The sequence below is a fragment of the Mustela nigripes genome, chromosome 3, assembly GCF_022355385.1.
Source record: "Mustela nigripes isolate SB6536 chromosome 3, MUSNIG.SB6536, whole genome shotgun sequence".
NCBI classification, from domain to species: Eukaryota; Metazoa; Chordata; class Mammalia; order Carnivora; family Mustelidae; genus Mustela; species Mustela nigripes.
In genome coordinates, this window is record NC_081559.1 from 127,346,384 (window position 1) to 127,364,510 (window position 18,127).

At 42.8% G+C, this 18,127-nt stretch overlaps 1 protein-coding gene across 9 annotated transcripts in view; it reads left to right on the top strand.

Moving 5' to 3' along the window:
- The window catches only part of CHD7 (chromodomain helicase DNA binding protein 7), a 186,685-nt gene that overhangs the window by 139,907 nt on the left and 28,651 nt on the right, over positions 1 to 18,127 (top strand). For all 9 annotated transcript variants that reach the window (XM_059394627.1, XM_059394625.1, XM_059394626.1 and 6 more), the window contains 10 exons: positions 1,151 to 1,288; positions 1,387 to 1,508; positions 1,873 to 2,116; positions 3,210 to 3,386; positions 7,992 to 8,135; positions 9,447 to 9,702; positions 15,111 to 15,321; positions 15,841 to 16,036; positions 16,329 to 16,496; positions 17,136 to 17,315. In XM_059394627.1, the coding sequence (XP_059250610.1) occupies positions 1,151 to 1,288; positions 1,387 to 1,508; positions 1,873 to 2,116; positions 3,210 to 3,386; positions 7,992 to 8,135; positions 9,447 to 9,702; positions 15,111 to 15,321; positions 15,841 to 16,036; positions 16,329 to 16,496; positions 17,136 to 17,315 (1,836 nt within the window). The remainder of the gene's footprint in view (positions 1 to 1,150; positions 1,289 to 1,386; positions 1,509 to 1,872; positions 2,117 to 3,209; positions 3,387 to 7,991; positions 8,136 to 9,446; positions 9,703 to 15,110; positions 15,322 to 15,840; positions 16,037 to 16,328; positions 16,497 to 17,135; positions 17,316 to 18,127) is intronic.

The following is an 18,127-nucleotide window of genomic DNA, read 5'->3' on the forward strand; positions in this document are numbered from 1 at the left end:
GACAACGTAAAATAATCTTTATGAGATCTTGGCATTTCTCATGTTGCTTTGCAAAACTCTGTGAGGTTGTAAGGATGGTTGATTAGGGCGGTAAAAGTGAGGACGAGTCTAGTGCCTGAGCTTACTGTCTCAGTAATGATGTATGCACCACCATGAGTTCTGTCATTCCTGGCTTCTTCAAGTAAAGTTCGTTTTATATAAAATGTTTAGATCTTGCTTATCTAGCGAGAGTCTGCAGTGAGCTTCCTTTTTTCCCCCCAAACTCTGTGTCATGAAGTCCATGATTTTTTAAGGACCATATCTGTAATGTGATGTTTACTTTTCTAGCTTTACTTGGCTGTACTTAAAAGAAAATTGTTTTATCGCATATTTATGTAGTACAGTGAATGTTTTTAACATCACTACCAGGTCAGAGTACCTTAATCTTGAAGTGAATGCTTGACAACCCAAGTATTTTCTAGAGGAAAGACAAAGGAGATCCTGTTGATCTGCATTACCCCAAATATTTTGTTTTCCAGTCTACAAGAGCCCACTTTATTATTTATTTGTTTGTTTTTTAAAGTTTCAATTATGTAATCTCTACAGTCAACATGGGGCCCAAATTGACATCCCCAAGATCAAGAGTTGCCTGCCTTCCGACTGAGCCTGCCAGGCACCCCTCAAATACTTTATTTTAATGTGATTGAATACAAGTAATACTTACTCTTTAAGAAAAAGGCAGAGATGGTAATAAGCTTGTTTCTCATTCCTTAAGAAACTAGCCAGTATTGTAAACATACTATGATGATTTACCATATAAGTCTGAATCAGACACCTGGTAAATGATTTTGCACAGGTAAGAATAAGGCTTAAAATTCAGCTGTGTTATTTCCTGGCCATTTCTTCATATTTTTTGGCTTTTCAACATAGCAGTGAATTAGATAAAAATTAGCTGGTTCTCATGATACCTAGTAATATTATTTCCAGTTTACACTTGTTACGATTTAACTAGGGATGACTGTGTTATGGTCGCAGTTTTAAATAAACTTCTCCCAATTCACTCTCACTGTTGCTGGGGTGTAGTATCTATCAGGAAGTAGGGGTGTGTGTGTGTGTGTGTGTGTGTTTCCATCCAATGAATCCAATTCTAATTTATTCCAATCTGGCCCAGCCGGTGACTCACTACCTGGTGAAGTGGTGCTCCCTGCCATATGAAGACAGCACTTGGGAGCTAAGGCAGGACATAGATCAAGCGAAGATCGAAGAGTTTGAGAAACTAATGTCCAGGGAGCCAGAAACAGAGCGTGTGGTAAGACTTGGCTAACGGTGAAGGATTTAATTTGAAAATAGCCTACTGTGGTGTGGCCTTGGAGAAACCACTAATGGGATTTACTATATTTGAAACAGGAGCGACCTCCTGCTGATGATTGGAAGAAATCGGAGAGTTCCAGGGAGTACAAAAACAATAACAAACTCAGGGAATACCAGTTGGAGGGAGTAAACTGGCTACTTTTCAATTGGTACAACATGTATGTACAGCACGTTTTTCTTCACCTGTATGAAGGCCTGTAGCTGTTCTCTTTTGTAGTCACTGAAAATATTGATCAAGTAATGTCACACTTTAATGTCTAAAAAGAATGATGAAAAACAGATAGGATTGGAAGTATGCTTCATATTTATCTGACAAACATTAATGGAGAGATATTAATAGAAGTATGTAGAAATGATTTTTATGCCTTAGAGGATTTTGTTGAAAAAGAAATGTATTTGGTCGAACTAAGAGAACATTTGAGATATGCATTTGTGATTATAATAGTATGTATTTTGTGAAAAGAAAGCAGTGTCTAATATTTGTGCTTACTAAACTTCTTGTGTTTTATTTCCTTCCCAAAGGCGAAACTGCATTTTAGCAGATGAAATGGGTTTGGGAAAAACTATCCAGTCCATTACATTTCTCTATGAGATATATTTGAAAGGAATCCATGGCCCTTTTTTAGTAATTGCCCCATTGTCCACAATCCCCAACTGGGAAAGGGAGTTCCGTACCTGGACAGAGTTGAACGTGGTTGTGTATCATGGGAGTCAAGCTAGTCGTCGGACCATTCAGTTGTATGAAATGTACTTCAAAGATCCCCAGGTAAAACGTCACAAGTGGTATTCTTTATGCCTGTTATATACGTTTCAAGGTACTGGATAGTAAAATGGTCTATGACATTTTGGGGGAAGGTCTAGATTTTACAAAATTGAGAAATTTGCTCTAGATTTCTTACCCAGTTGTGTTATATTTTCACATCTTGTAAGTATGGCTAATTTGTATAGCTTTGGTTATTCAGATTATCTGATCAGAATAAATGAAATATTTATCATTTAATGTTTTGATATGCTAATTGGTTTTATTTTGCAAGCCTAAGAAAAGCTAAACAAAAAATGGATTTTTTAAATATAAGTGGAAAGAATATTTTGTTAAACTATTACTAGAAGTAAAAATTACTAGGCATGCAATGAGTGAAATATACCCAAAGGGAAGAGCTTCTGCCCTCTTAGGAGCACTTGGTACAATTTTTTACTTATTTTTATTGCCTGTATACAGTTATTCTAGGATACCGACAGTAAAGCATTGTAAATGACAGGGAAGAATAGTATCTGCTAACATAGTTTTAAGCTGTAGGTGGTAAGGAGAAGTCATATTACTGGTAATAGGACAGAGTTTTGTTTTATAGTTTTGCTTTAAGTATAAAATCTACAGTTAAATACTTCAAGGAGAAAAATAATTGAAATCTGTTTTAGTATTTATCTCTACATTTGAGAGATAGTTAAAAGTAAATTTTTTTTTTCATTTTAGTACTTCAATAGTCAAAATTAAGTTACAAGAAAAAAAAAAGGTTTAAAACAGTAGTAAAGTTTTTAAAAGCTACCTTAGTACTTAATCCCCTTGGCTTTTCGCCTCTTTGGGGTCTGTAGGCTATAACTGGAATGACCACACTTCATGGCACTTTATTACATAAGATCTGTAGGGAAATTAGGTAGGAAATTTTACTAACAAATTTCAGATTTCTTTATAAAGGAAAAAGTTTTTAAAGCTCCCCTGCCAAACACCTGAAAAACAAAATACAGGTGTTACGTAAAATAAAGATGTCCCCAAAAGATAAATACATCTGTTTTATGCTATTTATTAATCAAAGTTAATGCAATCTCTAATCCTAAATAATAATTTAGAACTGTTCTCATAGGGTCGAGTGATAAAGGGGTCCTATAAGTTTCATGCCATCATCACTACATTTGAGATGATTTTGACGGATTGTCCTGAGCTGCGAAATATTCCATGGCGCTGTGTAGTCATTGATGAAGCCCACAGGCTGAAGAATAGGAACTGCAAGCTGCTGGAGGGGCTGAAGATGATGGACTTGGTCAGTGATCGTCTTGATGACTCCATTGAACCCGCATAGAATCGTTACTGACTCAGTGTTCCCACTGCTCTGAATGTGACTGATACCTGTGTTTGCCAAGCCTGTCCAATATGGTGATACGTCCTCCCAAGCTTTTAGTTTCTCAGAAGTTGGTGCCATTCTTGATTCTTATGTTGTTGGCTGGTGACTTTGCACAGTTACAGTAGGGGATAGTCAGGATGCTTTCTCTGAAGTGAGTTTCAAATATTTGCTTTTGCCTTTTATTAATAAATATTGCCATTTCATAAACTGGTAGGCCAGGCTTTGTCCCAATCGTTATAGTGAAGCTATATTCTAGGGCTCAGTGGTTTTGACACATTGGATCCGGTAGGACTTGTAGGTGCAAGTTTTTTGCACGGGTTAATACCTGGCATTGGTCAAGTTCACAGAGATGTGTAGACGTTTGGGGCATTTTAAGACCTTGAATTTGATCTGGAGTTTTACGCCACACTTACCCCATCCTCTCCCTGCTTCCTAAGAGGTGGTCAGGTTTTCCTGATGCGATTTTTCTGGATTGTTTTTGGTAGGAGTATTATGGGATAATGTAGAGGTGTTAGGATTTGTTTGATTTTCTGTTCCATGCTTCTGTGTGTTTGGTTTCCTGGCAGAAATGACTTCAGTCATCCTCAGACTTCTTTGTTCTCTGTAGTTTGCAAGGTGGGTTTTGATCACTTGTTTTCATTTTTAATGTACATTTTAAAAGCTATGTTACTGTCATTCAGTATGTCTTGGATGTTTTGCTGAGTTTTTAAAAAGTGCAAAAGATTTTAAAATCTCTTTGATGTTGACTTCTGTAGATTAATTTGATCTCTTGTTAATTGAGAGTTTGAGATGGGAAGAACATTCTATACGTTCGTGGCTATAAATTTTTTTACTGAAGACTGGTGCCACCAAAAAAAACACTTAAAAGCTTTCTGTTGCAGCTGGTTCTTTGAAGCAATTTCTTTTATTCATTAGCCAGCGATTCTTTTAATTAAAAACAAAATCTAGTTTTATTTAAAGGGAAAAAGTCGGACTGAATTATTCTCTTAAGGATGGGATTTCCCATCCTAAGACCTTTCTCAAATCAGTTTTTATTGGTGACCAGTCCACAAAAGAAAGGAGAGCACTTAAGAGACACTGACTAGTCTTGAAGACATAGGTGAGCATGTGGAAAATAGAAACTCTGCAACTGTATTTGGTCTTTCTGGGCAGCACCTGAGCTTTAACGTTTGCAGGCAAATGTGAGCGTTGGTGAGGTACTCTATGGCTACCTGAGTAGGGACCCATCTTCACAGTGGTCCATAGAAAAGACAGTACTATTTTCTGAAGGCTTAAATAGTTACCTAAGCTTATCTAAGTTGTTTCCTATTATTAGTTTCTGTGCTCCCAGGGAGTTGATTCTAACTGCAAACTATCTTCCATTGGTGCATACAGATGAGTTAAATGCTTCAACATCATATGGTCTGATTGTCATTGGGAGACGTGAAATGATTTTCTGTTGTTTATTAGTAACCCTTCATTAATGGATAGAATCTCTTACCCAGATAATTTTTCTGTTACATACTGCAGTGTTCCCTTTTTTTTCACATAATGGCACATCTAGAAAGTGGTAATGTTCTGTGTGTACATTACAGTATGTCCTCGTAGGGCAAGCTGAGAATGCTGCCCATGGCCGCAGGTGACTGGCCCTGGGATCCTGACTCTCAGCCCTGCTGGCTGCCTCAAGGACTTGCATACCTCTAACTCATTCTTGGCTCACCCACTGGGAATCTATGATAAGCAGATGAACAAAATAATAGTTTTTCTGATGATCAAGAATCTTAGAGGAGATGTTTTCAAGATGGAACACAGTATGGTTGTTTTGAATTAGAATGCAGTTGTATTTGTCTAGTTCTGAAGAACTCATTGGTTGGCCTTTAAGTCCTTACTTACAGTAAACACTATGAGAACTTATACACTGGCCATTTCTTATTCTTCTTTCCTGGAATTAGTCACGGCAAGAATAACAACCAGTAAGTTTACCAGCTGCAGAGGAGGTCGGAAGGGACCGCTGTTTCCCGCACTAGGACTCAGTGAGGATGAAGATGGGCTTGAGGAGGGTCATGTTCTAAGTGCATTCTCAGAAAGAGAGGGCCACTGAGTGTCTTCAGCTCTCCCATTGCAAAGGAAATGCTTGTGAAGATGATCTGTAGAGGGACAATTGTGGTCTCCACCATCCTCCACAGGAGCTCCGGAAAGCAGAGCTGTCTCCTTGTCCCTCGGTGACAAGGAGGGGATTCTCTGGAGGTGGTAGGAGTTCTTCATTGATTCTATCATCTCGTCATTGTCAGGAGGTCTCATACAAATTAAGGAGTCTGCTGAAATGAAATTAAATGGTCATCACTCCAGCAGAGCTAAAAAGAATGGTAATGTTTTCAAGCCAAAAGCATATTTGCTGACATAGTTGAGCTTGGAGGTGAGAAGCTTGCTGGTCCGAGTCTCTTACATGATGTTGCGTGACACTCTGTGTATTCACCACGTGTTATTCCACAGTCACTTTCAAACGGAAACCTGGTTTTATTCCACTACTCATATGTAACCGTATGAAAATGTCTTGTGTGTAATCATTTGGGATAACTGGCTTTCAACAGCCCTTGAGGGAAAGTAGCGTAAAAAAGGAGTCCCTCTCGGGACGTCTGGGTTGCTCAGTTGGTTGTGGCCAGCTCTTGATCTCTGCTCAGGTCTTAATCTCGGAATTATGACTTTAAGTCTGCTGTTCAACTTAAAAAAAAAAAAAAAAAGAACCCCTTTCCTTTTTTCAGGTACACTTATTTTGAAATGAGTAATTTAAAAAGGTTTTTTCTGAAGTATTTGTTTAGAGGTTAAGGATTTAATTCAGTCATAAGGGATAGGAGAAAATTGTGAGATAGTCTTTAGTATCAATATAGCTCTTTCCTGAGTCTGTGACAGTTTAAAAAAATTCTTTGATAAGGTAATTTAAAACCAAAGTATGTCAGAGACTATGGCCCATGTTACCCACCAGTATGGTTATATATTAGAATATCATCTCTCTTTTTTTTTTGAGAGGGGGGTGGGTGCAGAGAAAGAGGGAGAGGAAGAATCTTAAGCAGACTCCACAGCCAGCATGGAGCCCAATGCAGGCCTGGATCTCACAACCCTGAGATCATGACCTGAGCTGAAATCTAGAGTTGGACACTTAACTGACTGAGCCATCCACACACCCCTATATTAGAAAACCATGAACTGATTTGCAGACTCCTTACTCTTTGTGAATTTAGTGAGTCTGAAGATGACTTTGGTCTGTGTATCTTCCTGAGAGACATCTTTATTCAAAAGGGAGAAGAGGAGAAAGAAAAGCAAACTGAACTGCTTTACCTTACTTTCAGAGAACTTCCTTGACATAAAAGATATGGTGGATATTACAAAAATGAGTGTGTTTTTACCCTCCTTACATCACTTATCTCGTATTTACTGAGCATATATTCTCTAGTCGGCAACCAGGTCTTGTCAGATTGCACGTTAAGTCCGAATAATTTGAACCTACTAGAAGGTAGGGTCACTTTCTGAAATAGTTTTATTTGCTGTACTATGTATCAAGTGGCCAAACAAAATACTAAATAATAAGATCCTTAAGATTAATAAACTCACCATTGTTAAAACTGGTCACTGAGAAATAGCTCCTCTGTGTTGGATAAAAAAAAAAATACAAAGACGAGGATACAGATGCATAAGGAAAGTTAGAGCAAGAGCTCGTAAACAGGAAGAATTATCTGAAAGAAATAACCTAACTTGGTTCAAAGAAACAAAGTTAGAAATAGCATCTGCTTTAAAAAAAAAAAAAAGTGATTGTGGTATTTAAAACCAAGCTGACCTCTTCACTAGTTTGAAATTTTTGCAGAACAAAATAGTTTTTCATATGCTGTTGCATGTAGAAGAACTTCTTTTGTCTCCAGAGTGAGTCATGCAGGAAGCGGATGGGGAGAAGAGAAAGAGGCATGTGCGCGTTCTCGGAGTCTAGGGACTTTAGGAAAAAAACTTCGGTGGAGAAAAAAGCATTGGGACCCAGGAGACTTGCAAAGCCGTGGCTCTAAAATGTTGACCTAATAACCCCAGGAAGAAATGAAATGGTGTGGCATGTTTATGGGGTCTGCCGCGTTCTAGAGGGCCCACGCCGTGAGTCTGTCTGAAGCAGGGTCCATGATTTTCTCGTGTCTCTGCCTTTGTGCCCTCTACCTTTACAAATGGTGGATGCTGAGGGAGCATTCATGAGATGTGGGGAAAAGGATATCTAGAGAGAGGTTTTGGCTTCATTTATTTATTTTTAAACATTTCATTCATTTGAGAGAGATAGAGAGAGCATGTGTGCGATCAGGGCAGAGAGGGAAGGGAGAGGGCGAGAATCTCAAGCAGAGTCCTCTCTAAGCACGGAGCCCGTCTGGGGCCTGAACCCGCGTTCCCGAGATCATGATCCGAGCCAAAATCAGGAGTTGGGCACTTGACTGACTGAACGTCCCAGGCGCCCCAGGGGAGAAGGTTTCGTTTTAGGAAACTTTCTGTTCAGTTGCCTTCCTTGCGCACCTGCAGGAACACAAAGTGCTGCTGACGGGGACGCCTCTCCAGAACACTGTGGAAGAGCTCTTCAGCTTGCTGCATTTCTTGGAACCGAGTCGCTTCCCTTCAGAAACCACCTTTATGCAAGAATTTGGTGATCTGAAAACAGAAGAACAGGTACTCATCATGTCTACTTTGTACTTGAGTCATGTAACTGAAGGTTAACCCATGAAATGGCAAAGCATTGCTGTTTAGCTTCTTAGAAAAAGTCAAGTCAAGTGAGCTTTGTATCTCCTTTCCTTGAACGTTCCAAGTCTTCATTACGGAGGTTTTCTTGTTTGTCTCTTTGCCCTCAAGAAGGGCAGTTGGAATTTGTTGGGAGAGGTTACTTACCTGTTCATGTTCAATTTTCAGAGACTGCCGTGCTATTCAGGTCAATGATTTTGCTTTGTGTACTTTTTTTTCTTTCTTTAAGATTTTAGTTATTTGGGGAGAAGCAGGCTCACTGCTGAGCGGGGGGTCTGATGCAGGGCTTGATCCCAGGACTCTGAGATCATGACCTGAGATGAAGGCAGAGGCTTAACTGACTGAGTCACCCAGGTGCCCCTGCTGTGTATACTTCTGAGCACAGTGTTAGAAGGCATGGGAATTTGTAGTTATCTGCCTCCTTGAGTTTTGGGATTCTAACTTTATTTTTTAGCTGTGTATGCTTGGCCACATTGCTTACTTTTCTTGTCTACATATTTTCATTTAAACTACTTGAAAAGATTTCTGTGATAAATAAATGAAGTTTGTGTATGAAAAGCAAATAGTTATTTTATACATCCTAGGAGTTATGGGAACATTTTATTATTATACTGGTTTTGAAACAGATATGCTTGTAGTTTTGGTCTTGGTCTTTATGTCCGCCCCTCTACAGTTTACTGTCTGAAGCCTCCTAGTTTAGTTCAGAGCGAAGTCTGTTTTGTTTTGGTTTTTGCTTTCTTAAGATAAAAATGATCTTATCTGCTATATATCCTATTGCCAGTCAGTAGAAATGGGAATCAGAGAGCGACATCTCTGCTTATTGATGCAGGGACTAGGGAACTCTTGGCCTACTCATTCTGTTAGCTCTTTCCAGAGTGGGAGGAACCTGAAGCCTAGCACTCCCATGTCCCATGAGATCACCTCTTCCCTCTTCCTCATCATCCCTGTGGCTTAAGACACACAGAAGGGAAAGTTTGGTGAATCAGTTGGGTTCTTTTCTACTGTTGGGTTCTTTTCTTCTGGCTGTTCAGGCCCCCAGGCAGCTGAAATAGGCCACCTAACATGGCCTCATTCAACCTTCATGCACCTCTGTCATGAAAGCTGGGAGATTAGTGCCTTCGTGCCCTTACTGGGCTTTGACAAATAAAAACCGATGCTAAGTGAATAAAATAATCCTGATTTTTCATGTTAAAGTATGCAAGCGAATCACGAAACCGGCATTGACCTAAGGTCCTTTTGTAGGTGCAGAAACTCCAGGCTATTCTAAAGCCAATGATGTTGCGGCGTCTCAAGGAGGATGTGGAAAAGAACTTGGCCCCCAAAGAAGAAACTATTATTGAAGTTGAGCTAACAAACATTCAGAAGAAATATTACCGAGCCATCCTGGAGAAGAATTTCACATTTCTCTCCAAAGGTGGTGGTCAAGCTAACGTCCCTAACCTTTTAAACACTATGATGGAGCTACGGAAGTGCTGCAATCATCCGTACCTTATTAACGGTGAGCCGTGGCACCGGTGGACGTGTTTGGGCGACTCCAGAAATCCTCTCCCCCCTCCCAACGGAGGATTCGATGCGTTGTGGTCGTTACTGGATCCTGTCGCCTCAGCACGGGTTTCACCAACTTCCTGTTCTTCCTGACCCCTCCTTCTCTGGTGGCTGCGAGTGAGGGACCATTGCCCCTGCTGAGCTCTGCCACGGGGCCTCAGCACACCATTCTCCAACTTCTCTGCCTCCGTGTCTCACCCCTCGGAAGGAGGTGTTGGTACTAATGCCTAAAAATCATCAGAAGTGCTAATAGTTAACGAGAGATTGGCCTCAGCTGAGACTTTTTTGCTGTGTGTGTGTGTGTGTGTGTGTGTGTGTGTGTGTGTAAATCAGAGAAGTTGAAGAGGAACTGGTGTGAGAAGGCAGCTGTCAGCTGTCTGGAGTCTTTGGCAGGAGGGAATTTCGGTCTAGAGACCTCTAGGACCTATTCCCTAGGAAGGAGAGATCATTTTAAAACTTTGATAACAGTTTGTTTCTGTTACTGATGGGTACGTTATGGTCTTCCTGTTTTCTTAACTGAATTGACAGTGTCACATAACTGATTTGGGTAAAAACCTATATTGTATACTTCCCAAAATCATTAAAAGGGTAAACATTGCATGCCTGGGATGTGTGGGACACTCTGGAGGATACAGGAGGCTCAGGCTTGTCAGCGATGGAGATGAGAGAAGCCACAGGGAAAGCAGTGGCACTGAGACAGTCCCATGGGGGTGGGAAGGAGTTTGCCAGTCAGGGTCAGAAAAAGGAAGGGCATTGAGGCTGATGTAATAACATGAGCAAAGACAAAGAGACAGGAAAGCAAAGGGGAACTTGCCCAAAGTGTAAAGTCCGTGTCAGAAACAGTGGGGCAGTGAACGTCAGGCACATACTGAGACCCTGCTGTGGAAAGCCTCAAAGGCCGGGCCATGGGATTTGGGCTTTCGTCTGCAGGCCCTGGAGAACCAGGGCTTGTGTTTGAGCTGAGAAATGATTCAGGATGCTTGATCTGGCAGCATCGTATAAAACAGATGGGAGGGAGTAGGGAAAGACATATAAGCTGAAAGACCTGCTCGGAGGCTCTTGCTGCCTGCTGTTGTGGCCGGAGCTCATACAAGTTAAAGAAGGGGGCTGGCCCGCCACGTTGCGGTGTTTGTGTGCAATTTGGTTCCCTTGCAGGGGAGTAGGAACAAAGATTGGTTCACAGTCCATGAAGTTCAAGGACAGCTAACTTAAAGAGTTCTTGATCTTTGACCCCCTGTTCCTGAGGGACACACCTGTCAGCTACCTCAGCCCCACAAGTTCCTATTATGAGATGACAGAGTGGCCCACCCCTGCAAGACCACCTCAGCGCTGCCTCTGTGGTCACTGCCGTGGTGTGACATCGATGAATTCCCTGCTACGATGTTGTGCTTTTAGCTCTGTCTTCCATAGAGAGTGCTGTGCGTGGTGATTCCGTGCTTGCTGCTGCCAGCAGCGGTCCTGCCAAGCACCACGTGTTTAGGAGCCCATGAGGCCATTACAGGGAGCATCAACCAGCCTGTGCCTGAGCTTGGGAGCTGGGGTTGGCGCCTAGGGTGACTGGTGGTGTGAGTACAATGCCTGTGCTTATGTGACACACACACATGCTTGCATTTAATGTTTGCTAAAAAGAAAATGAGGAAGAGTAGCCTCCAAGGGGGAAGCGAGAGCCGTCGCAGAAGAGCTGAAATGCCGCTGCAGGATGCGTGTGAGAGGGCTGACCTCGGGTGGCCGTCAGTTCCGTCACGTCTGCCTTGTCTGCTTACATACTAGTCACCCGCATCGAACACGTCGAGGGAGGAGTTTTGCGTCTGGTCCCCCTCGCCCCGTCCCCTCCCCAGCACAGCTGGTGGGTCCTTTCCTTGGCTGATTGCTCTGCAGGGTCATCTGCTATACTTCTTGGTTTACCTGGAGTCTTTTAGGACTTGTGAGACTTGGGTCTGTGGCCATTGTCCTAATTGATCATACCTTGGGGTCAGTGTTTCTGCCTCTCTAGGTGATGAAGTGTCTGTGAAGCCCAAAATATGCCCTTAGTTGAGAAGTCGTAATTTAAAGATACATGTGCACCCTGCCCTCCACATTAGGCATTACAACTGCCTAGATAACTTAACCTGGATGTTGGGGTTCACCGAGGTTGCTCCATGGCCCTATCGCCCATTTTCATCTGCAATCTGGAGCAGAACGTATACCGACGTGCTGGCTCTCCACACATGTATCGAGCCAGTTCAAGGGCATTTTCAGTGTGGCAGTTTACGTTGACATTTATACGGGCGGTGGCAGGGTCAGGCGGCCCCAGCCAAGCTCAGGTTCATTCCAGGAAAGCACGACACACTCTGTAACTGTGAAAAGTGGAAGCAACTATACGTGCAAGTTGGTAAGCTGTGGTAATGTAAGCAAAGCAGAAGGAAGAAAATTAGAAATGACAGTAGAACACAAACCGAGTAATATTTTAAATGTGGGTTGATGTCTTAAGTGCTTAGCACAGTGTTTGGGGTGCTCTGTGAGCACTTGTAAGTGTCTGCAGCTGCTGCTTTACTTCAGTAGAATGGAATATCCAGTTTTAAGTTCCTGGTGTGAGAGTGCAAGTGATGTCGGAAACTTGGTCAAGGTCCCCTAAGGGTCATTTGTTGTCATTGCTGGGGGCTGGAGGAGTTACTGAGAAGAGCAGACAGAAAGAAAACCAGCCAAAGCTTGCATGATGGAATGAATTTCAGATAGAAAACTGTAACTGTTTTCCTGGTAATCTTCAAAAGACAATAATACCTTGTTTGTGGCTGGATGACATTGGCTAGATAATAACTTCTCGTGAAAGCTAGCAAACATTGCAGTTCCTGTCCTCACCATGACCATCTGTTTAGTGAGAAGACTTCCATGCTGGTTTCAAGTTGTCTTTGATATCTGCCCCCCACACACACACATTTTGAAATATAGCATGAACAATAATTTAGGACAGTGTGAACAAAGTATTTTGGCTTGTGATAACCTATTTCTGGTTAATTTTCACACTGATATTTAGAAATCTAACATCAAGGTAAATAATTGGTAAACTTGGGCACTTTGGCTATGACATCGAAAGGTAGAAATTGCTTTCCATCATCACCTTCCCCGACCTTCTTTCCTTTAATTTGTCTATAATAAGTACAGTGCTAGGAGAATCCTATAGGAAATCTGTTTGCTGATATCTTTAAAACTGGCTGCGGTTTTAAGAACCTCAAATTCATAGCAAAGAGCTGGATTGAGTTTCAGCAGTAGCTTTTGTCAGGTAAGAACAAATGTATTTTAGTTTTGACTGTTCTTTATAAGATGAGAAATTATTAGTAGCAGTCAAAAAGCAAAGAAGTTATTTTTCTTATCTCTGAATAAATTTAAAATGAAAAATATTTCTCTGCTAATTTGAGAAATTATTTGTATTTTCAGTTTTTTACTCAAATATTCTAATGTCTGATATTTATCTTGTCAAATGATTATTTCATTTTTGAAGACTTCATTGACCCTTAGCTTGTTTTAAACCAATATACTGATTCTGAGTTAGAATTTTCACATAGACAAAAAAATAACTGCCCAAATACCAGGAGTAAAATCTATTTCTGAGTTGTAAAGCACTTACACTGTCTTGCACATGAACAAATTTTTTAAAAAGACATACCGTAATATATAGACTTAAACCTATTTCCCTGTCTCCTGAGGGCCACCTTGTCCTGAATCCAGAACCTAGATTTCTGCATTTCATGTTTTGAAAAATATGATTCAGCTTTATTCAAGAATATTCTTTATTCAAGAACTTTCCTATTAATGCTCTTCCACAGCATTTTGTTTTTACCTTTTCCTCATTAAAACCTGTCCCCTCTTCTCCCCACGTGGAGGAGGGTCTTGAGTGTTAGTTAGCCTCTTACTCCTGCGGAAGAGGGAGGGAGGCACTAGCGATGCCAACCCGGCTGGCCTTCTCAGCCCGGCCACCTTCCTCCCAAGGAACAGTGTGCTTTGCAGAGGCCTTAGTGCCTGGGTAAGGGCATTAAGTGACTTTAATCTGTTCTCAGGGAGAGTCTTTGTTGATTAATAATTAACAAGCTGTATTTCCGCGTATGGCCGTGCTGTAACTGAATTTGCACAGGTGCCCTTTGAGTGGAAATAGGACGGTGCCTTCCTTCCTTCCGCTGCTGCTGGTGGCAGTTCCTACGGGCTGTGTGGTCTCCCTCACCTAGCCTGTAAGCCCCGTCCGAGACTTCCACGTACTCCTCTCGTGTGTTGTTAGTTCACACATGTTTCAAACTGGTGGTAAGAAGAGTAGTTTACACTCTGGCACAGTCGAAGGCTGGGAACCAGTTGCATTAGGTGGATTTGTTTGTTTTTCCTAAAGAATAGTGACACCCCTCCCCCCCTCTTTCTGGAGAGGCGCTGAGCACAGCAGCCCTGGCCTGATTAACTCCCCAGACGGGAGGCGGCCAGACCAGGGTGCCCCCATGTTCTAAGCTCAGCAGCTAAGCAGTTGAAGGGAGCTTAGCCTGGGTGTGTTTGGGGAATGGGGCGGCGGGCATAAGCGCTTCTTCCCTGGCGATGTCATTCTCTTGAGGCGTCTCTGCCTCAAGCCGAGTTCTGCAGGAGGCTAAGAGAAAGAGGGCTAAGCATAGAAGCCTTATGTGAGACAAGGTCGTTTCCTGCTCTTGTTTTTGAAACGCTTGAAAAGCTCTGGCTACTTCAAGATAGAGTTTTTGTATCTCATGAAACTGCCAGATGAGAATGAATGTAGAGTGGGGGTTTAGAGATTGCAACAGAAGACGTGTGTTCAGAAACCCCACCGCCCCCCCAAAATCCCTAAGAATTATCCTGAGAAATGAATTTCCTTTTGTTGCCCTCCTTTGGGCTGTATTTACACGCGATTATATACAAAAATTACTGCCCCGACACCGTCATTATTAGAACCCGATTCCCTTGTTTCTTAGCTTCAGAACAGATTTTGTTGTTTGTGTTTATATTCAGCTAGTAAACAGTTCTTCATTTCTTTAGCGATTGAGTTCCAAATTTTCTGTAGGTATCTGGCCCTTGGCTTGTTTCTGCCACTTCTGGCTTGACAGTCTGTTGTTGAAATTCAGTTTCTACAGACAGCAAACATTTGTTTGTTGGAAAATGTGGGTTTCCCCCCCCCCCCAAATGTTTAAATGTGTTGTGCTTAAAACTTTGATCCCTTTTATACTTCCGTGGTTTTGTTGTAGACCTGACTTCTAGTAAGTGGCCGGATTCATGTTCATAAGCACGAGTGTGGCATTCTGGTTCCTGTAGTTAGCAGTGGGTTTTGAAAGCAAGTTCATTGTTTTTAGTAATAAAAACCTTTTACAGTATTCACGTTATGCTGTCCAATCTCTGCAGGTGCTGAAGAGAAAATTTTGGAAGAGTTTAAAGAAACACACAATGCCGACTCTCCAGATTTTCAGCTCCAGGCGATGATCCAGGCTGCTGGCAAGCTAGTGCTGATTGACAAGCTGCTGCCAAAACTGAAGGCTGGTGGCCACAGGGTGCTTATCTTTTCCCAGATGGTGCGCTGCTTGGACATACTGGAGGACTACCTCATTCAGAGACGGTGAGGCCACTGTGCCATAAGAATAAAAAGGAAATAAAAAATGACCTTTCATGGGGCTCCAAGTGGCTCACCTCGAAGTGACATTCATAACAGAGGGGAAGGAGGGGGGGAGCTGTGTCATACCCCTCTCTAAAGACCGTCGGGGTACAGGGCCTGGTCACTGCATGCGGTGACTACAGTAGGACTCTGCGTACTTTGGACGGCCATTTCGTTTCCCACTTCTTTCTTTTGGCTAGGGGAGAGTGGGTCTCACCGAAAAGCAGAATCGTTTGTTATTTGACTGCTAGAGATGTCAGATGTTTTTAGACTTGTTATTTTACTAGCGAGGAAGTAAAGTAGAACTTAATTTTTGAGGATTCCACCAATTATATGCCAAACTACCATTAAAACCTGTCTGCTCTGAGATGATTTCTCGGTAATGTATATCCTATGTTGTAATACTCGCTTTACGAAAAGAAACAAGCTTGCCCTAGTCACGTGCCTGTTCCTGGCTTCCTTGTTAATCCTGACGTTTTCTAGGTACCCGTATGAGAGGATCGACGGCAGAGTGAGAGGAAATCTCCGCCAGGCAGCTATCGACCGATTCTCCAAACCTGATTCTGATCGGTTTGTTTTCCTCCTGTGCACAAGGGCGGGAGGTTTAGGCATTAATCTTACTGCTGCTGATACCTGCATCATCTTCGATTCCGACTGGAATCCCCAGAATGATCTCCAGGTAAACACACAACAGAATCATCCCTGGATGCCTTTTTTTTTTTTTCCAAAGTCCTTCCACTATGATGAAAACTCCCTAGTCAAACCAGTAAAGATGGATGGTTACCACTCAGGTGGTGTCCCACGATCGGGCAAATGAACCAACTAGTAGTCACTGCCTTGATAATGCCCGAATGATTTCTTAGTGTGTGAACCTTCTGGACTGCGCCTCTGCGTGTGGGAACGGGGGCCCTGGAAACGGGCACGTGAGTCTTTTCTTTCTTCGGTAGCCATTCGTTTTCTTTTTCTTCCAGGCTCAGGCTAGATGTCATAGGATAGGACAGAGCAAATCTGTGAAAATCTACAGGCTGATTACGAGGAATTCTTACGAGAGGGAAATGTTCGACAAGGCGAGTCTGAAGCTCGGCCTGGATAAAGCTGTGCTGCAGTCCATGAGTGGGAGAGAGAGCGCCGCCAACGGGGTAACGCGCTGGCCTGGGCCCTGCCGCTCTTTGGGCTCTCCTTAGCCTGGCTTAGCTAATGGGAAGAAGTGATCTGGCAGCGAATCACTTTCCAGCCTCACTTTTTTCAGCCTGTTTTGTTACAGTGTCTCTCTCTTTTTTTTTTTTTTTTTTAAAGATTTTATTTCTTTATTTGACAGAGAGACTGAGCGAGAGCAGGAACACGAGCAGGGGGCACGGCAGAGGGAGAAGCAGGCTCCCCGCTGAGCAAGGAGCCGATGTGGAGCTCCATCCCAGGACCCTGGGATCATGACCTGAGCGGAAGGCAGACGCTTAACGACTGAGTCACCCAGGCGTCCCTGCCACACTGTCCTTTTTATGAGTCCAGTTTATCCTCCTTGAGAGGTGCCGGGGTGGCTCTGCCTGTGGCTGCAGTCATGATCTCAGGGTCTCAGGATCCAGCCCCACATCAGGCCTCAGTCTGTATCCTCCCTCTCCCTCCCCGCTTGTGGTCTTCTTCTCGCACGCACTCTCTCTCTCTCTCTCAAAGAATTAAGTCTTCCAAAAAATAAAAAATTCCTCCTTGAGTACAATGAGGCATTTGTTTTGTCTACAAACATTTTCCCATTCTAAATGACTTTAAATATCTCACTAAAACAGGTACAGCAACTTTCCAAGAAAGAAATAGAGGATCTGCTCCGAAAAGGGGCCTATGGTGCCCTCATGGATGAGGAGGATGAAGGGTCTAAGTTCTGCGAAGAAGATATTGATCAGATTCTCCTGCGCCGCACCCACACTATCACCATTGAGTCTGAAGGGAAAGGTTCCACATTTGCTAAGGTGTGAATTGACCTGAAGAGGCAGGTTTTCTATAGAAATGTACTAGAGTTTGCTTAAAGCAGGACCTTATAAAGTGCCCGCAAGGTGCATACATAACATTGGCTTTATAACTGAGAATTAGGAAAGGACTTACGACCGCCCCTGTGGAGCCCTAAGGCATAGAAGATGCTCTGTGTGCTTTTGGGTTCCCTTCTCTGTGTTTGGCCTTGGTAGTCCCCTCACCTTGGCCTCATATCTGCTTCCTGTGTCCTTGGCCCCACCCTGTCCACTCTGGAGCTCCTGCTCTGACATCATCTTGCTTCCTGAGATCCTGATTCCTGACGGAGCCTGTAAGAACAGTTGAGTCATTCCTATCTTCGTAAAAAAAAGCCTCTCATCTGTTTTGCCCTCCAGCTTCAACTCCATAACCCTTCTTTTGTAGCTAAAATCCACATGGAGTGGCGTTTGTACGAGCTGTCCCCACTGCCTCTCTTTCTGATTGTTTTTTTAGCTTCCATCCAGCTTGCCCCCCACCCCGTTCCCCCGATCCCTCTTTCAGACCAGCCCTGGTGAAGGTCACCACCCAGCTTCCCTTCCCACTGCTTGATTGAGAGTGCCTTGATTTTTAACAGCTTTATTGAAATGTTACTTACTTGCCATACAATTCACCAATATCAAGTGTTCGGTTCAGTGCCTTCACCAGATTTGCAGACTTGTGCCCCCATCACCACATCTAAGTTCAGAGCATTTCCATCACTCCAGAACCTCTTGCCCATTAGCAGTCAGCCTCTCCGTCTTCCCCTCCTGCACCCCTCCTCCCCCCAAGTCCTTGG